We start from the raw sequence: 20966 nt of genomic DNA on the forward strand, positions 1-20966 counted from the left end.
AATCACGAATGTTCTTAATGGCATCTAGAATGGTGAATCTTTTCCAGAAGGCTTTCAGTTTACTTTGCCCAGATCCATCAGAGGAATCACTATCTACGGCAGCTATAGCCTTACGAAATGTATTTCTTAAATAATAAGACTTGAAGGTTGAAATGACTCCTTGGTCCATGGGTTGCAGAACAGACGTTGAGTTAGCAGGTATGAAAACAACATTAATCTCATTGTACATCTCCATCAGAGCTCTTGGGTGACCAGGGGCATTGTCAATGAGCAGTAATATTTTGAAAGCAATTTTTTTTTCTGAGCAGTAGGTCTCAACTGTGGGCTTAAAATATTCAGTAAACCATGTTGTAAACAGATGTGCTGTCATGCAGGCTCTGTTATTCCATTTATAGAGTACAGGCAGAGTAGATTTAGCATAATTCTTAAGAGCCCTAGGATTTTCAGAATGGTAAATGAGCATTGGCTTCAACTTAAAGTCACCAGCTGCATTAGCCCCTAACAAGAGAGTCAGCCTGTCCTTTGAAGCTTTGAAGCCAGGCACTGACCTCTCCTCTCTAGCTATGAAAGTCCTAGATGGCATCTTTTTCCAATATAAGGCTGTTTCATCTACATTGAAAATCTGTTGCTTAGTGTAGCCACCTTCATTAATTATCCTAGCTAGATCTTCCGGATAACTTGCTGCAGCTTCTACATCAGCACTTGCTACTTCACCCTGAACTTTTATGTTACAGAGACGACTTCTTTCCTTAAACCTCATGAACCAACCTCTGCTAGCTTCAAACTTTTCTTCTGCAGCCTCCTCACCTCTCTCAGCCTTCATAGAATTGAAGAGAGTTAGGGCCTTGCTCTGGATTAGGCTTTGGCTCAAGGGAATGTTGTGGCTGGTTTGATCTTCTATCCAAACCACTAAAACTTTCTCCATATCAGCAATAAGGCTGTTTCGCTTTCTTATCATTCGTGTGTTCACTGGAGTACCACTTTTAATTTCCTTCAAGAACTTATCCTTTGCATTTACAACTTGGCTGACTGTTTGACGCAAGAGGCCTAGCTTCCGACCTATCTCTGCTTTTGACATGCCTTCCTCACTAAGCTTAATCATTTCTAGCTTTTGATTTAAAGTGAGAGACATGCGACTCTTCCTTTCACTTGCACACTTAGAGGCCATTGTAGGATTATTAATTGGCCTAATTTCAATATTGTTGTGTCTCAGGGAGTAGAAAGGCCTGAGGAGAGGGAGGGATGGAGGAAGGGCCAACTGGTAGAACAGTCACAACACATGCAGTATTTATCAATTAAGTTCACTGTTACATGGGTCTGGTTCGTGGCACCCCAAAATAATTACAATAGTAACATCAAAGATCACTGATCACAGATCACCATAACAAATACAACTAAAATGAACAAGTTTAAAAGACTGAAAATTACCAAAATGTGACACAGAGACACTAAGTGAGCAAATGCTCTCGTTAAAAATGGTGCCAATAGACTTCCTCGATGCAGAAGTACCACCTTTGATTTGTAAAACACACATCTGTGAAGCACAATGAAGTAAAGTGCAATAAAACAAAGTATACTGTATCTGTATAGGTATACCTACCTATACTGTATTAACCTTCAGATTTGGGTTATCTCTTTTGGGAGGTTTAAGGTATTAATTTTTAATCTCAAATTCTTTACAAAGAAATTTGCCTCCCTCTGAAATAGTAAGTCAGGTAGTACTTCAAGTTTTTTCCTTCATGGAAATAGTTGCTGGAATAGAAAAATCTTTTCATGCTCTAATAAAGATTTTGAATGTAAATCTTTTCTTCTACAGAAATCAATTATTGGTAATATATCTTCTTCTCTTAGCAAATTAAAGAACTGTTGAATCACATATTTAATACCAAAGAAAACATGATATAATTTAAAAATGTGTTTATACACCAGCCCAAGACAATCAATTAACCTCCATTTCCATTTGAAAAACACAAGACAAAAGGAAGTTTTTACTAGTCTACTCTTCAAAAAAGGGGACGGGTGGCTATAGGGGCTAATTCAGAAATTACAGTTGTCCTTTATCTGCCAAAATGTAACTCATGAACTGTCACCCCTTTCTAATTCCTGTATGTTGTCACACTTATTGCTTTCTTTGCCCTCTTGGTATGTACGAAGCTGCTCCATGAAGCCAGCATTTGGACATATGGAAGGCCTTGCATTTTTCACCAAAGAGAAAGCGCTTGTAAATGAAATTTCTTCAGAATTCATCAGGAAACCTATTACAATTGCAGCAGCCCTGGAAACTCCTGCATTACAATGAACAAGAAGCACTCCATCCTGCAATAAAACCAATCAAAAATCTCCATTATTCACTTAGAAAGGTTATTAAATCACTTGTACATTCTTATGCTACTTGAAATTATAAAAATACTCATTTTATCAATTTGTTTGATTAAATGTATTCAATTACCAAAATACAATTCCTTATAAGCAATGAATGGAAAAAATCAATTAATCCATCAAAAAACTTCTCTTCCTACCCCCCAGGGATTGAAATGCTTTGATAATGTATTTGGAATTTTGAAAAAGTATCTTTTATCAAACTTTAGTAATCTAGTAAAGTACATGTAAAAGCCTGTGTTAGGAGATACACGTCTATAAATAAGAGAAAAGTCACAGGTAATATACATATAGAAATAAATAAAACCACAGTCATAACACTAAACAGAAAGACCGAAACATCATAGGCACACAGTGTTCCTACAAAGAAACCTGTGTCACTGGCTTGGTAATCTATGTGTAAAATGACCAGAAAGGAAAAAATTTTCTACCCTCGGATATACTTTATTCTGGAAGGGGGTAACTTAAAAAAACAGTTAAATTTATGAGGTAGTAAAATGATGACACAAAGAGCTCATGACAACGTGAAGCAGAAAAGGCAATTAGATACCTTAGCATCGGGTCAATAAATGAAAAATGTCTCAGATAACTTGCAAATGATACTTTGCAAGTGAAAAGGGACACAGTGCAAGACCAATGCTGATGGGGGTAATACTGCATTAATAATGAAATGATGGAGCTGACGGAAAAGCACTGATACAGGCTGCCTTGCCTCAGGCTTTTAAAAAGTTAATTATCTAAACAAAATGAAGTGAACTGGAAGCACAGCTTACAGAATTAAGACATTTTAGTTACTTCATTTCCTGATTCTTCTTTTGGTACAACACAAAAGAAAGACTGGAACAGGGTAAGGGGGAAAAAATAAAGCCTAAACTGAGAAGTCTCTACCCAAAGCATATATTAACAATACCATATTTATGACTCATTGGATCATTTCACTTTTGCAAGGTAGTTTTCTCACAATTGAAAATTCCTTTCCTAATCTATTGCAATAAATTTACAAATGCTTCTCATTTCAAGAAAACCAAATGATTCACAATAAAATTAGTTAATCTTTTGAAAATCCTCATATCAAAAAGACAATTTCAACTGTTTTCTTATATATATGATTATTTCCAAATTTTAACTGTTTCTGTACAGGATGGGCTAACACCAATACTCACTATACATACATGCAACTTTCTTACTTCGTATAATAGCTCATTTTTATGAGATTAAAGGCATTTAAAAATCATATTACAGTAAATTATGAAAACTAGTAAGGAACTTCTTTTATCTCAAAACAAATCAGATGTTCAAAAGAAACCTAAAATTGTAAGCTAAATAAGAGATATCATTCAATGTCATTTTTAATATTTCCTGACTACATACTAGTCATCAGTTTTGAGTCATAGTATGTCTTTGCAAATGAAACAAGCTTTATTTTCAGTCTTAAATACTATGTATCCAGAGTCGGCTCATGTTTAACAATGTTAAGTATTCCTGGGTGGCTCAGTGGGTTAAGTATCTGACCTAAGTATTCTCAGGAAAGTTGTTGGCTTTATATCCCCTTTCTAGAACTCAAAATAGTAATGATTTAAAAATTTATAAAGAAGCTTTTTCTTTCGCACCAGCTGTTCTCCTCTGCCTAGAAGGCCTCTGCTCCACTTCTTGGTCTAGCTAATATTGGGTTCTGTTCTAAGTAGTCTGTCTCTTTCTGAGTGAGATGGGGTCAGGGGAATATCTTAGCCATCTTTGTATGCTGTGTCCTTAGTGCAGTTTTAGGCACATAGTAGATATTCCATAAATGTTTGCCAAGCAAATAAATTAATTTTTTTTTCCATTTCCAAAAAGAAAGTGTTCTCTTAAAAATTTGAATCATCATTTTGCTCTGGGCAGATAGAAATCATGTTAAAAGTATTTCTAGTTTATCAAGCATTCTTTGTTCTCATGCTGTTGTGAATAACTTTTCAACTAGACTGCAAGCTCCTTGAGGGCAGGAATATGTATGTTTCCCTCATATCTTCTCAGAATAAGTAATTAATATTTGTTGACAGATAAACCGAGCCAAGTTTAGGTCTTATTTATTTATTTATTTATTTATTTTTAAGATGTTTTTTATTTATTTGACAGACAGAGATCACAAATAGGCAGAGAGGCGGGCAGAGAGAGAGGGAGAAGCAGACTCCCCGCCGAGCAGAGAGCCCGATGCAGGGCTCAATCCCAGGACCCTGGGATCATGACCTGAGCCGAAGGCAGAGGCTTTTTTTTTTTTTTTTTAATATTTCTATTTATTTATTTGGCAGACAGAGATCACAAGTAGGCAGAGAGGCAGGCAGAGAGAGAAGGAGGGGAAGCAGGCTGCTTGCTGAGCAGAGAGCCCAATGCGGGGCTCGATCCCAGGACCCTGGGATCATGACCTGAGCCGAAGGCAGAGGCTTAACCCACTGAGCCACCCAGGCACCCCATAGGTCTTTTTTAAATGAGTCTTTTGATATCAAATGTTAAGTATATATATATATCAAAATGTTACCAGTAGTTATGTCTAAACGGTGTAAGGACTGTAAATTTTTACTTATCTGTACTTTTAAATTTTTCTACAATGACATTGTTTACTTACATCATGTTTTTAAAATCACATCACATAAAATGAGTAATAGAGTAAACGTGGAATATCAAATACACCTTTTCATATTAACAAAACCTTCTGCAAATAAAAATAGGGAGTCAAGTAAATTTTCATAAAAGAACTCTTAAGGCTATAGAGGTTACCCTACTACTTTCCTCTCATGTGTATTTCTGTCTCTTTTTTTTTTTTTTTTTTAAGATTTTATTTATTTGACAGACAGAGATCACAAGTAGGCAGAGAGGCAGGCAGAGAGAGCAGAGGAAGCAAGCTCCCTGCTGAGCAGAGAGCCCGATGCGGGACTCGATCCCAGGACCCTGGGATCATGACCCGAGCCGAAAGCAGAGGCTTTAACCCACTGAGCCACCCAGGTTCCCAATGTATTTCTGTCTCTTAATGCAAAAACCTAACAAATAATGCATGAGGCAGAGATAGAGGAAAGGCAGAGAAAACAAACAATAGGGTTTTACAAGTATAGAAAACAATGAGAAAAGACATGGGAAAAGAGAAGAGAATCCTTTTGGCAGCTGAATGTGAAAAGATAAAACAAGTAAGTATAGGGCCTAGAAAGGTAGTTTTAAGACACTCAATTCACTGAGTAATCACATTTAATAAAACCTGTACATACAACAGAGAAAGTTATGAAAGGATCTCTTCCAGAAAAAAATTGAAAAAAATTCAAGAATTCTATTGCTAAAACTAAGTATGTATTAATCTGAACAGTAAAGAGTTTTCAGGGCAAGGAAATATTAGCTGAAATTAGGATTGCAGTATAAAACATAATGCTTGAGAAAATTAGAACAGATTATGGAATTCTAATACATCTTATAGTAGAAACATTTTAGGTACCTCCTCAGATTCTCTTGGTGCCATCATGTCATGGGCCCTAAGCTTCTCCACCTCTGCCTCCAATTCTTGGCCAACTGTTCCCCTTATGCCTGATGAGTTTTGCTTGCCTAAGAAGGCCTGGCTCTTCCCCTGTGGTGGTCTCTGCATAAACAAGTAGGCCCTGAGTTCTGGACTCTCCTGCTGCTTCTGAATGTGGATGAAAAGTCAGACCACAGACTACTGAGTTTGGCTTCAAGGCAGCTGCTAAAGGAGTGGACTGTTGTAACTTGGAACTGTGGATTAGTTACCTCCCTGTGAGCAAAGTTTGATCGTGTAGAATAGGAGCTGACAGAGAGCCAGATGAATTCTCTCTTCTCTCCCTCCCAAAGTCTGTACGGTGGCGCAGTTTCTTTGTCCTCCCTGCCGGAATGACTTAAGCAGCAAAGGAGGTACCTGCTGAGCACCCAACTATTTCACCAGCAGCTCACTGTGCAGTTGTGCTGAGCAAGGGAAATGCATCATCCTTCCGCAGCTTCCCATCCTTTCCTGAGTCACCTCCCTTTCTTCCCACTCTCACTGCCCATGGATTTCATCTTTCAAATGAAGCACCAGCTCTTAATCTTTGTCTCGGGTTCTGTTTTTTTAGGAAACCCAAGAAAAGGAAACTTTTAATTAATTATTACCCTTTCCACATTTTACTTGCAACATGTATATGTCTTCAAATATGAATATGCATATGGATGATGCCTACATTTTTGTTTTACCATTTAAGGCATATTCCACATCTTAGAGAAGCAGCTAATACAGAAACATGATCATGTTTATTTTTAACACTATCACAACTGACACACTGGAATGTTATAATTTAGACCTTATAAAAGTTTTCATAAGAGAAAACACTGGCCAATATTAGGCCTTGAATTAGAAACCCTCCTCCTCTTATCTAAATATCCACTATTAGGGGCACCTGGGTGGCTCAGTGGGTTAAAGCCTCTGCCTTCGGCTCAGGTCATGATCCCAGAGTCCTGGGATCGAGTCCCGCATCGGGCTCTCTGCTCAGCAGGGAACCTGCTTCCCTCTCTCTCTCTGCCTGCCTCTCTGCCTACTTGTGATCTGTCTCTCTGTCAAATAAATAAATAAAATCTTAAAAAAAAAAAATCTGCTAGTAAATAAAGCTGAATGGCAGAGTTGAATAGATTTATATTTTCCATATAATCTAAAGGAAAGCACCTAGAACAGTGCTGGACATGTAAAGCATTCAGTAAATTTTACTAAATATTAAGAAGGAGGGGCGAGGGAAGAAAAAAGGAAAGGCGAAAAGGTAGAAGGGAAATCATTACCCAGATTCAACTAAGCTAGATTCTGATGTTAAGTGTCATTAATTGTTAGGTGCCCCAGGACAGTTAACTTTTCTCTGTAAATGCTTCTACATTCCCATCTACTTGTGTCACATAAACTTTGTAAGAATTATATACTAACTAAAAGTGACATCATTTCAAGGTATAATTACTGGTAACAGTCAACCTAGAAGCCCAGTGTTAACTTGGATCTATTACCAAAGTTGAAGTAGGACATTATCTGTTGGTCTTTTAAAATCAGAGAACCAATGGACAGCTTCTGATCAGCATTTTCATACAATCTCAGTAAAGCAATACACATTTAGTCTTTAGAGCACCCTATAATTTTCTATTGTTAAAAATGCATAAATTCACTATCCCTACCACAGCCATAAAAATGCAAATTAATCTTCATAAATACATGGAAAGGACTACAGCAGCATCCATCCCATATTCCATCTGATTATCTTGCAAAGTGGTCAGAGGGCAGGTGGTTATAAACCATCGAAGGAAATCTAAGTACATACAAACACAGGAAAATTCAGTAAGTGGAGAATTTTATCTCCTACCATTTCTCAGGAAGCTACAGGAAGATGAGAAATTAATGTTAAAAGTAAGTATCTTGGGGTGCCTAGGTGGCTCAGTGTGTTAAAGTCTCTGCCTTCGGCTCAGGTCATGATCCCAGGGTCCTGGGATCGAGCCCCACATCGGGCTCCATACTCAGTGGGGAGCCTGCTTTCCGTCCTCTCTCTGCCTCCCTCTCTGCCTACTTGTGATCTCTCTGTCAAATAAATAAATAAAATCTATAAATAAATAAAGAAATAAATAAAGAAAGAAAGAAATGTATCTCATAAAGAGGCACCTGGCTGGCTTAGTCAATAGAGCGTGCAGCTTTTGATCTCAGGGTTGTGAGTTTAAGCCCCACATAGGGCACAGAAATTATTTAAAAAAAAAAAAAAAGTACATATCTCATTGAGGGGAAAAAAACTGGACAACTAAATAGTTGTAGAAGTTCATGAAAGATTGTTGGGGGGAAATTTCATAATGATTCTCTATGTATTCATTACAAAGAGAATAAAGACTGGATAATGGACTTGTATTTTAAAATTTCTGCCTTTGAAGAACTGTGGATCAAAACAAAACTTACCTTCATTCTCACTTGTTCAATAAATTCAAAACATTCTGGAAAATAAGACAGGATATTGGTTTCAGGCAGATCCAATATAGAAATGCTCTTATATATAAAGTCATCGAGGAAAGCATTTTCAACTCCATATGCAACATTGAGAATATGAGTCACCTTAAAGAGAAAAAAAAAGATGATTTTTAAAACTTATCTACGAATTAATATTAGGCAAGAGAATGGGATGTTGAGATTTATAACAAGAATAAACAATTTAAGCATAAGTCACTTGAATAATACGTGCAGGAAGCCTTCTCTGATACCTCCCTCACCAGAAGTGCTAATTCTCTGTATTCCCATAGCACCCTCTACCTGCCCTAATTATAGCTCTCCCCACTTTGAGATTGTCTCCCTGATGGTACTAGAAACTCCAAGAGGTTAGGTACTATGCTTGGTTTATTCACTGTTATACAAGTAAGCACTGTGAGGGGCACCTGGGTGGCTCAGTGGATTGAGCCTCTGCCTTTGGCTCAGGTCACGATCCCAGAGTCCTGGGATCAAGCCCCGAATCAGGCTCCCTGCTCAGCAGGGAGCCTGCTTTCCCCTCTCTCTCTGCCTGCCTCTCTGCCCACTTGTGATCTCTGTCTCTGAGTCAAAAAAAAAAAAAAAAAAAAAAAGTAAGCACTGTGAGTGAGCAGTGACCTGAGCACAGAAAGCACCTAAAATATTTGTTGGAAAAATCAATGAATATCCATATAAAAAACCTGAATAGGGGGGTGCCTGGGTGGCTCAGTGGGTTAAAGCCTCTGCCTTCAGCTCGGGTCATGATCCCAGGGTCCTGGGATCGAGCCCCGTATCGGGCTCTCTGCTCAGCAGGGAGCCTGCTTCCCCCTCCCCTCTCTCTCTGCCTGCCTCTCTGCCTTCTTGTGATCTCTGACTGTCAAATAAACAAAGAAAAAAATCTTAAAAAAAAAAAAAAAAACCTGAATAGGGGCGCCTGGGTGGCTCAGTGGGTAAAAGCCTCTGCCTTCGGCTCAGGTCATGATCCCGGGGTCCTGGGATTGAGCTCCACATTGGGCTCCCTGCTCAGCAGGGAGCCTGCTTCCACTTCTCTCTCTCTGTGCCTGCCTCTCTGTCTACATGGGATCTCTCTCTGTCAAATAAATAAATAAAATCTTTAAAAAAAAAAAACCTGAATAAGGGAAGTATATCAATAACACAAACTTCCCTTTCAGTAACTATTTCCCAATTTCCCTTCACATTCATTATAAATATGATGGTTCTCAAGAGTGGCAGCACTGGAAAACAGTATGGAGGCTCCTCAAAAAGTTGAAAATAGAGCTACCCTAAGACCCAGCAATCGCACTACTGGGTATTTATCTGAAGGGGCATGTGCACCTGAATGTTTATAGCAGCAATGTCCACAATAGCCAAACCATGGAAAGAACCTAGATGTCCATCAATAGATGAATTGGATAAAGAAGATATGGTATATACAGATAATGGAATACTATGCAGCCATCAAAAGAAATGAAATCTTGCCATTTGCAATGATGTGGATGGAACTAGAGGGTATTATGCTAAGCGAAATGAGTTAATCAGAGAAAGACAATTATCATGTGATCTCTCTGATATGAGGAATTTGAGAGGCAGGGTGGGGAGTAGTGGGGGTAGGGAAGGAAAAATGAAACAAGATGGGATCGGGAGAGAGACAAACCATAAGAGACTCTTAATCTCAAGAAACAAACTGAGGGTTGCTGAGGCGTGGGAGGGTAGGGATAGGGTGACTGGGTTATGGACATTGGAGAGGATCTGTGCTATGGTGAGTGCTGTGAAGCCTGATGATTCACATACCTGCACCCCTGAGACAAATAATACATTATATGTTAATGGAAAAAAAAAAAAAAGAGAGTGGCTACACATTTGAATCACTCAGTGAGGTTTTAAAAGATGTCAATGCCATAGGGCCTCAAACCCAGAGCTTCCAGTGAATGAGTCTGGTTGAAAGGATGGTCATGAAAGATTGTCTTTCCAATGATACACAAAAGCAAACTTCTACTCCATCTGTGCATTTGAGTTCCTTTCCTACAGCCTACCAAGCATATGGAAGGAGCCATGTGGAAAGTCAGTTAAAAGATTCCAAAAGTAAAATGGATCAGGAAAATAAGGCACTGTTTCTTGTTATGACATGCCTCACTGTTATTCTCTCTCTTAACATGGGTGTTAGGTTTTGCCTGATCTCCGTATTTTCATGTACTTCACACATATTTTAGACTATGTGTCCAGCTCTGCCTCTCTTGCCCCTACTACCCTCATAGATATGGCTCTGACAGTGCCCTACTCCTCCCCCTAGTACAGCTGACTGCATTCAGGCAGACACCCAACTTAAATAAGACTAATCAAATTATCTTTAGAAGTTTTCAAAATAGGTGTACAGGACAGTTAGTTTGATCCCCAAACTTGATAGCTATAAGACAGCCACTTTCTTTTAAGTGCTCAAAGAAGCTGAAAATTTTCTGCTCCCAAATAATAATAGAGTAGATTTGCAGAGAGGGGCCATGATGCCTGTGGGAGAGAAGCACCATCTTGCATGGCGTTCTATTCTCCAGTACAGCTACTTTCTGCCCTCAGATTCCAGAGATCCCCCCTAAATCATTATACACATTCTTTTTCCCTACTCGGGTTTCTGTGCTTCCCAACCCAGGATTTAGGCCTTATGAAAACGGGCCATTGGCCATTTACTGACCTAACTGCCTTGTGGAAGAAAAACAGAAAACATCTCATATGTCTACTCAAGAAAGACTCTTAAATAAGGAGACAGGAGAAACTAGAAAGAAAGGTAAAAATATTTTTAGAAGATAAAGTCTGAAATGTCCTTTTGTTTTCCCCAGTGAAGTCCTGTGTCAAGTCACTCACAGCCAGTATACTTCTGACCAGCTTTATATTACGATTCTGCCCTTCATCATGTAACAGCTTCCAATGTTTTACATTATCAATGTGTTGGCCTTGTCTTTACAATTGTATTGTACATTCCCAAAAAACCAGGAATGAGGAATTTTATATATGGATGTATTCATGTGCATATATATATATGCACATGCACACACACACACACACACACACACCTCTCTCACTATCTATAGATCTTCACAGGATTATGGAGAAAACCAAATGACAATCTTGGGAAAACCTGCTGAAAAGTAAAAGTGCTTTACAAATATTATGGATTACCAATGCCTGGGGAGTTTAGCTGCTGGGAAATGCAGTTTACATGTGTATTGATTAGTTCTGATTAAAAAGAACTGTACTGAGTCACAGGTGGTGATGGTAATAGGCATCCAGTCTAAAACCCTTTCTAAGCATACTTCCAAAATGTAGTTACGGAGGTCCTAACAATGAATGCTCTTGGGAAGCCTTCTGCAATGGGATAATAATAGCCCCTTATCGAGAACCTAGCATGTGCCAGGCATATAAGTTATCTCACTTAATCCTCACATTTAGGCATTCTTATTTCCAATTTTAATAAATCTTATATTTTGAAAGTGGTTAAAAAATCAGAACATTATAAAAAAGAAACATAAAGAAATCTTGCTCTAACCATGTCCCAATCTATTCCATTATCTCCCACCTTAATGGTAACCACCTGTTGGTTTTCTGTATATCTTTTAGAGCATCTTTAGGCAAATAATTTATTCCCTTTCTTACACAAAGGCAACACCTTGGGTTCCCCTCTCACTTAAATTTATCCTGGAGATTTTTTCATATCAGTATTTACAGACCCTTCTCCTGATGTTCTTTTATATAGCTATACTGTATTCTAGGGTGTGAGTACACTATTGTTCATTTAAACAGTTCTCTATCAATGAACACATAAGTTGTTTCCAATGATTTGCTATTATGAACAATGAAGCAATAAGTTAACTTGGAACATTTTATGTTATACTCAGCTTTCCATCTTTCACAGTGCTTTATAGGGCACACACCAGGCACTTGGATACCTTACCAATAAAACAACTACTATTACTATACCCAAACATTAAAATGAAATTCCTATTGAAATTTCTGAAATGATCCTCCACAAGAGAATTTCTATTAATTACAGCACTTAAGTCCTAGAATATCCCTTCGAAATGTGCCATGCATTTAAATGAATAATCTAGTTTTGCCAAATCACTAAATTTTTCAATAAACCCTCTACTTAGCTGCTCAGTTTACCTCTGCTTCTTTTAGGCCTCTAACAGGGTCACGAGTACAGAGACAGAGGGATCTTTTAATTTTTAAAATTGTTATTTATTTGTTTGACAGAGAGATAGCACAAGCAGGCAGAGCAGCAAACAGAGGGAAATGGAGAACCAGGCTCTCTGCTGAGCAGGGAGCCCAACATGGGGCTCAATCCCAGGACTTTGGGATCATGGCCTGAGCCGAAGGCAGCCACTTAAACAAGTGAGCCAACAGAGGGATCAACCAACAGGCGCCCTCAGAGGGATCTTTTAAACAGCTGCTTAATTCACATCACCAGGGTGAAAGCAAATTTAAATTGGTGTACCCTAAGAGGGGATAGATCATGAAACACTTGCCAATGAATGAATTTATCACTTTTTCTATTTTTCATTTTTTCCTTGAGAAATATTAACTTATTAGTGTAAGCAAGACTTTGAAACTTATTCTACTTATGTTAAAATATTAATCTAAGATGGATTCTATTAGGAGATACAGTAATTCTCATAACCGTATGCAATTCCAGGCCATTATCTCTATTGTCAGGCAGTTATAACAGTTACTGCAACTGCCCCCTAACTTAGTTTCCCCACACTAGTTTGTGCAACACTCCAATTTACTTTCCACAATGCCTCTGACAAGAATCTTTCAAACTGCAAATTTGATCCTATTACTCCCCTGGGTAAAGAATTTCAAAGACTTCTGGAAAAGTCCAAAGTGTTTACTCTGGTTTATGTGGACTTTTATGATCTTACTCTTGCTTACGTGTCTGGCCTTGTTTCTTGGTATCCTTCTTTCTCACTCTTTAATTCCTGGGTTACTGAACTTTTTTTTTTTTTTTAGATTTTATTTATTTGACAGAAAGAGAGCGAGATAGGGAGAGAGGCAACACAAGCAGGGGGGGTGAGAGAGAGAGAGGAAGGCTTCCCGCTGAGCAGGGAGCCTGTTATGGGGCTTGATCCCAGGACTCTAGGATCATGACCTGAACCAAAGGCAGACACTTAACGACTGAGCCACCCAGGCGCCCTTTTTTTTTTTTTCCCTGTCTCTGAAAGCACTGACCTTTCTCTTCTGGGCCTCCACACAAAGCATTTCTCCTAACTGAACACTTTTCTGTCTGCTCCCTCCCCATCCCGTTCTAAGCAAACTTCAGTATCATTCCCTCCAGGAAGATTTCCCTGATCTTACAATCCCCAACCCAACCCAAACAAACATGGGCTAAGGGCATCATCTCATATGCTCTGCGACAGCACCTGCATTTCCTCATGAAAGCACAAAATACACTGGACTAAAGCTGCTTATTTGTCTTTCTCCCCTCTATGCCCCTCAAATCATAAGCTTCATGTGACTAAAAACCTCTTGCATTCTACAAACCATAGTAATTCCATGATACTGAAATACTGTTTGACAAAATAGATGGCTGAAATTTTTTTAGTAAATTCTGAAATAAGTAATAAATCACATAGTTGAGGGTGGGAGAAGACGGCATTGGGGAAGAAGTGATATTTGAGTTGGGACTCGGGCATGGGTAGGTCTTGGACAAGAAAAGAAGAGGAAAGTCTATCCTACACAAACAGAGGTAAGAAAACATGCTTCAAAAGCAGGTTCATAAGAATACATGAAGGGAGACAGAGAGAATATAAAATTGGAAAGACAGATTATAAATCCACATATTTTAATTAGGTACAGTAATTATTGCAACTTTATTAAAATGACAGCCAAAAATGTTATCAATTAAACTCTGAAATGGGGGCCCCTGGGTAGTGCAGTTGATGAAGCATCCAACTCCTGGGTTTTAGCTCAGGTCACAATCTCAAGGTCTTGAGATCAAGCCCCACATCCAAGCTCAGTGAGGAGTCTACTGAAGTTTCTCCCCCTCTCCCTCTGCCCCTCCCTGTGCTCTCTCTCTAAAAATAAATAAATAAATCTAAAAAAACCCCCAAGTCTGATATGGACTAATATTTCCTAAATAAATGTAACAATTAAAATACTTCCTATACATCATGCCAGATCTGAAGCATTTTTTTTTACCTTGTACTTTTTCAGGGTATCCAGATCATGAGCAGCATCTTGTGACCCTATAAGAAATAAATCATATCATCTTGAACATAAAAATAATCATCCTAACTTTTTAAACTAATTTTTGCAGCAATTCTATTAGTTATTTATTTTAAAAATGCAACTTGGAAGGACCTCAATCCAACCTTCTAAAACGCGATTTAGAAATATTCACTAAAAAATGTTCATCTTGTGGGGCGCCTGGATGGCTCAGTCGGTTAAGTGTCTGCCTTCATCTCAGGTAATGATCCTGGGGTCCTGGGATAGAGCCCCACATCATCTAGCTTCTTGTTCAGCAGGGAGCCTGCTTCTCCCTCTCCCTCTGCCACTCCTCCTGCTTATGGCTGATCTCTCTCTCTGTCAAATAAATAAAATCTTAAAACAAAATGAAGAAATAAAAAATGAGAATGCACAGGCACCTGGCTGGCTCAGTGGGTACAACATGTTACTCTTGATCTGAGTCATGGGTTTAAGCCCCACATTGGGGGTAGAGTTTACTAAAAAAACAAAACAAAACAAAACAAAACAAAAAAAACAAACAAGGAGAATGCAGAAGAATATCTATGGCATGGAAATACATTCTCAATATATTAGGTGGTGATACCATTAAGTTACAAAATCTATTTTTATAAAAACAAACAATATGTATATGCCTAAAAATGGACAGAAGTATAGAACAACATAGAACAAATGTTTACAGTGGGATTACAGGTGATTTTTTTTGTATGTTAATTTATATTTTTTACAATAAATATCTATTTCTTTTGTAACTTAAAAAAGGATACTTAAAAAACCATCCACAAAAAAACTTAATGCCATTTGGTTTGGGAATACCCAATAGCTTAGAGCAAACACTGTTGGTCTATGAATTCTAGCCACATTCCGTGTACCAATAGGGCTACCCCCTTTTACCATTTCTTCCTGTCAAAGTTGGCTCTCCAGATCTACCAAACCTGGAAAAGGACTCTAGCTAATAAGCAAGTCCAAATAGGAGATAACCAGTTAAAGTGAGTAAACAATTTGAAACTGAAAAAATAGGACATTTACTATTTAAAGATTTTAAGAATTTCTTTCCTAAGATAGGATCCATTTCCACCCACAATATTTTTCTTACCTTACCTAAGGAATCTGCCAGCTTCTATTATGTGATTTTAGGTAGCTGAAAAGCCAGCAAGTACACTGGTTGGCCAATAGTCTCCTTGTAATCTGAAACTCAGTTTCCTTACTGAGCCTACATTTAACTTTATTCTTAAATGCTAGCCTATGAAAATATTAACATCTGTTAAAAGCTGGATGCTGAATATGTAGTTGTTTGTCATGTTATTGTCTTTAATTGTCTATACCTTTGAAATACTTCATAATTAAAAAATAATTTTGGGGGGCACCTGGGTGGCTCAGTGGGTTAAGCCTCTGCCTTCAGCTCAGGTCATGATCTCAAGGTCCTGGGATCGAGCCCCCTGTCAGGCTCTCTGCACAGGGGGGCGGGGGTGGTGGTGAGGGGGGCTGCTTCCCCCTCTCTCTCTGCCTCTCTGCCTACTTGTGATCTCTGTCTGTCGAATAAATAAATAAAAATCTTTAAATAAAAAATTTTTAAAAATAATTTTTCAATTTTATGCAGGAAGTTCTAACCATCTCCAGGGGGAAAATGGCTTCAAATAAATTAGATGTAAATAATCTCTTAAATAACAATTAATTCTACTCTGCCTGTTTCTTAAAAGAGAAAAAAAAGGGAAGCATGCATGAATGAAATTCTTTAACACTAGATTGCCATTATTATATTTATCAAAGCTGGATACTTCATCATTTCCATTAAACACACACCCCAAACACAACAGGTTGATTACATTTCAGAATTGGCTGCTACATTTTGAAACTCACTTCCAGAATATGAACTCTAATGAAACAGAATTAGTATCCTTGAGGCCAAATAAATGCAACTTGTATTCTCTGCCTTTTCAAACAATAAGAAAATTATGAGTGTTAATAGGTGGGGAAACAATTTTAGACAGCATAGATGGATTTCAGGTCATTGGTTTGTACGTTTCATTTATTACTTGGTGGTATTACAGTTCAAGTTAATTCTCTCTAAATTCTAAATATAAACATCAGCTTTTCTCCAATTTTAAGTGACTGCTTTGTGTTACAGTCCTGTGTTAAACTTTTTCTTTTCTGTGTTAAACTTTTATTGGAAAGAAACATTTAAAAATAAATACTATAAATCACATATCATGACAATTGTTTTTTGTTGTTATTTCTTTTTTGTTTTTTAGAAGATTTTATTTATTTATTTGACAGAACACAAGCACAAGCAGGGGGAGCAGCAGAGGGAGAGGGAGAAGCAGGCTCCCCACACAGCAGGAAGCCTGATGTGGGGCTCAATCCCAGGACCCTGGGATCATGACCTGTGCCAAAGGCAGATGCTTAAAAAACTAAGCCACCCAGGTGTCCTGACAATGTGTTATTTTTGTGTGTGTTCCTTTTTTTCCTGAAAAAGTAGAATGTTATCCTTTTATAAACTATCTTGAGATTGAAAAACAAGTATCAATTTTAAGAATTTTACTTTTTTAACAGTCCTACATTAATCATAATTGTGTTAAAACTCCTAAAACTAAATACCAAGTACTTTACTGTATGAATAGTTTTGAAAATAATTAAAAAGTTGATGAATAGGGAAATAATTAAACAAAGAGGGCTAATAATAACAATTTACAGGGTTTTTTCACATTGATACTTACAAGCCACTAATATTCATTATTTGGCCAAGGATTATTATGGAAATATAAAGAGGTATTTATAGTATTTTGCCATCATAATATATGTATCATCTGTTTCTGTTTAAGAGATTCTTTTTATGGGGGCACCTGCGTGGCTCAGTCGGTTAAGCCTCTGCCTTCAGTTCAGGTCATGATCCCAGGGTCCTGGGATCAAGCCCCACATCAGAATCCCTGCTCAGTAGAGAGCCTGCTTCTCCTTCTCCCTCTGCCTGCCAGCTCTGCCTACTTGTGCTATGTCTCTGTCAAATAAATAAATAAAATATTTTTTTAAAAAAAGATTCTTTTTATGAAAATACTAATTATTGTATAAATTCTGATGTAGTATGTTTTATAAATCACTATTTTCTTTTCTTTTTTTTTTATAAATCACTATTGCCATCATCACAAAAACAAACCATTATTGCAATGGAAAAGAAATGATATTCAAAAGAGAAAGGTTTTATTTGAGAAAATTTGTAGGAGTGAACATTCATAAATGAATAAAAACAGGAGCATAAACTACTATAAGGATAAAGTAAAAGAATATTTGCGGAATAACTGCACAAAATAAAAGAGCTAAACAAATTTAATGTATTATCACCTCCCAAGAATATGGGGCTTCCTAGATATCAAAAATTCTCCATAACCTTATAAAAGATTCTAAGATTTTTCACTTAGAATCGAAGAGAGGACCTCAAATATCACCAGTTGGGACTTCCTAACAGAATATATATATATATGACAAATAATACATGTACCTTTCAACTACCCAAGAGATATGAAATTTTCTACTTTTACAAAGTAAGTTGGTTTTAAGAAAAGTCCTAGTTATTTTGTTGTAGAAATATAATCTTCAAAGCCTAGGACAAAAATGCTAAGATCTTTTTGTCAACCTCTTAGATAGTTCAAGGGCCTACATAAGATTTTTGAAATGCAGAAGCTGGTCTGAATTTATGAGCTAACTGAAAAAGGTTACAGTTGTACAGCTTCACTTTCTTTATTCCCTACAGAAAACAAAAATTAATTTTATATAGTCCTAGTTGGAAATTGTGCTGCTTTGAAGAGATAAAGGAAGCTCTTTGAAGCAACCTAAAAACAATCCCCCCATCTCCAGAGAGAAACTCAGTCTGGTCAGAAAAAACCCCTGCATCATTCATGTGGAAGAACTTAAGATGTAATCATTCATGCGTCCCTCAGGAATAAGGCACTTGTAACTAAGCAGAAAAGGGTCCAACTACCTCTCACAGGAAAGGAGGGTGTACCTAATAAATATCCCATTTCCTGGTCCAGAGAGGAGATCAAATAAGGTCTAGTTTCAGAAATCTCTCCCAGAACTATCCCAGGATTCTGGGAAGGGTTCCAATGCCAATATGAGAATACTACCTTGATCAGCTCACTTTGGATTAAGTCTAGATTTTAAAAAAATCATAAACAAAGTTCATGAGAGTGAAATGATATTTTAAAATTCTACAATAGAATTTTAAATCATTATTACTACAATGGAAGCCATATAACTGAAAAATGTGCCTGGGCGTATTTTCTCTCCTAGAAATGGTGTGCAAGTCCTGGGTGAACCTTTAGACTAATTAAATGATCCCTTGATTTTCATGGGGCTTCAGAAACTCATTGGAAATATTTATTTGAAGTGAAAGATAGCTCATGTAGCAATTCATGTAATACATAATACAATAAAAACTCATATGTATACTTGCAATTAATTTGCTTCAAGAACTTTTCACAACCTCAGGATAAACCTAAGAGAGAAACAGATACCTTTACTTTAGTTTTACAGGTGATTTTTTGGAGGACCAGAGAGAACAAATGACCTGTGCTAGTTTATCTACCAAGAGGTAGAGCAGGACTGAAAACCTGGACTCCCTGAGGAAGTCTAAATGACAATGCTGAGCAGGAATGGATCAGACTTGAGCTTGATGTCCAGCTCTGTTATTTACTAGGTGTGTTACCTTGTGCAAATTATTTGACTATTGTTAAATTCAGGTCCCATCTGTGAAATGGAGGTGATAATCTCTACTTCAGAGAGTTTTTTAAAATGAGATGCTACTGTGCACTTCACAGCGGGACCTGGCTATTTCTGACTCCCAGTTCAGTGTTCTTTCTACTCAAGAATGGCTTGACTGCATAAATATTGGCAAATCATTAATCTTTCCAAGTCTTAATTTCTCTATTCACAAATGAAAAATAATTCAAATCCTCTTGAACACACCAATTTTTTTTAAAGAATGCCATGCCACATTCTTGTCACGCTAACAAGTTTGCGCTTTTCATAACTGCTTCATTTACTATTTGCCGACCGTGCTTTATATAGGGAAACAATATTCTTCCTAACACAAGAAATCATAAAACTATCAAATTCATAGCTATGAAATGAAAACGCAATTTCTCCTTAACACTCCAAAAACAGGTACTTCGATAGAGGTGGCTATAGGAGGCATGCATTCCATGATTTGTAACAGCAGAGGCAGCAAACAAACATTTGGCAATTTCAAGTACTAACTTTTCTATACCCTTAACCCTTGCTATTTACAGTTTTGCCTAATAAAAGCATTCTTTCTAATTTGATGATTTTAAGGCTATATCCATTTATAATCCAAGAAAATACAACATTAACATGCTATCCTCCAGAGAAGTTAAAAAAAAAAAGGATAAGAAGTTCTAAAATCCATATGCCAGGTGCCATGTGGTACTAGAATCCATGCATCTTATGGATATATTGTGGGGCAGAAACATCACTAGCCAGCTAATGGAATTTCCAAATCTAAAAAAGGAAACATTTTAGCTTTCCTGCAGAATAGCTGACAGAACAGAATATTACACATTTTGGGGGAAAACAAACAAACAAACAAACAAAAAACCAAAAAACGAGAAAGTAATGTGGCTAAAAGGAATCAATGAGTTAATGCCAAATCGATATACTCACCCAGGAGCAACCATGGCTTAATAACACCAATATGCAGGTCCAAGCTAAGATCCTGCACAAAACCACAACTACCCCCACTGCTCGGCTCTACTTCTTCCACAACATGAATTCTGGCATCTTTCCATGTTTCTATAATTTTCTTTCCAGTTAGCGTTGTCACCCTGGTACATTGCTTCCTGAGATTATTCCGGGAGAACGCTTTAATTTCCTGGTTAAGGGAGTGCATTACATGAGCAGTGGCTAAGAACAAAATACAAGCAAATCCAGCCAAGACTGGAAAAGGCCGGAACTGCTTGTCCCTTAACCCTCAGATTAAAAAAAAAAAAAAAAAAAAAGGAGCCTCAGGTGTTTAATCCCCTCCAAGGGATCGCGGCCACACACCGGAGACAAAGACTTTCAGGTCCGTTTCCCTTCGGCACCACCAAGTAAGGCGAAGTTTAATTGGCCATTGAGAAACGAGTCCCGATTGGCTGCTGTTTCTTCTTCCGGTCAGCAGAAAATCTGCATTATTTCCACCGACTCCGACAGGCTGCTAAGAGTTTGTTATTGTTGTTGCTTAAATCTAGCTTTATTATTCATGCAAGGGAAAACAGAAGACGTAATTGGAGAGACGACTGGTATTTCCTCGCTCTCAAATGCAGTCATTTTCTGGCTATGTTGGATTGGCGTCACTTGTGACCATAACCAAAAACGGTTGAAGGAAGTATAGCTGCTGCTTTTAGTGTTA

General features: G+C 37.6%; 1 protein-coding gene across 1 annotated transcript; it reads right to left on the bottom strand.

Moving 5' to 3' along the window:
* Positions 1 to 300: 300 nt before the first annotated feature.
* DUSP19 (dual specificity phosphatase 19) lies at positions 301 to 20671 on the bottom strand. The gene is made up of 4 exons (XM_080799114.1): positions 20240 to 20671; positions 14522 to 14568; positions 8297 to 8449; positions 301 to 2316 (listed from the first exon to the last, which is right to left on the bottom strand). Exons 1-4 carry the CDS (start codon positions 20463 to 20465, stop codon positions 2077 to 2079), a joined length of 666 nt encoding a protein of 221 aa, XP_080655240.1. The 5' UTR covers positions 20466 to 20671; the 3' UTR covers positions 301 to 2076.
* Positions 20672 to 20966: the final 295 nt, after the last annotated feature.

Source organism: Martes martes (assembly GCF_963455335.1).
Source record: "Martes martes genome assembly, chromosome: 3".
In the NCBI taxonomy this organism is placed as follows: domain Eukaryota; kingdom Metazoa; phylum Chordata; class Mammalia; order Carnivora; family Mustelidae; genus Martes; species Martes martes.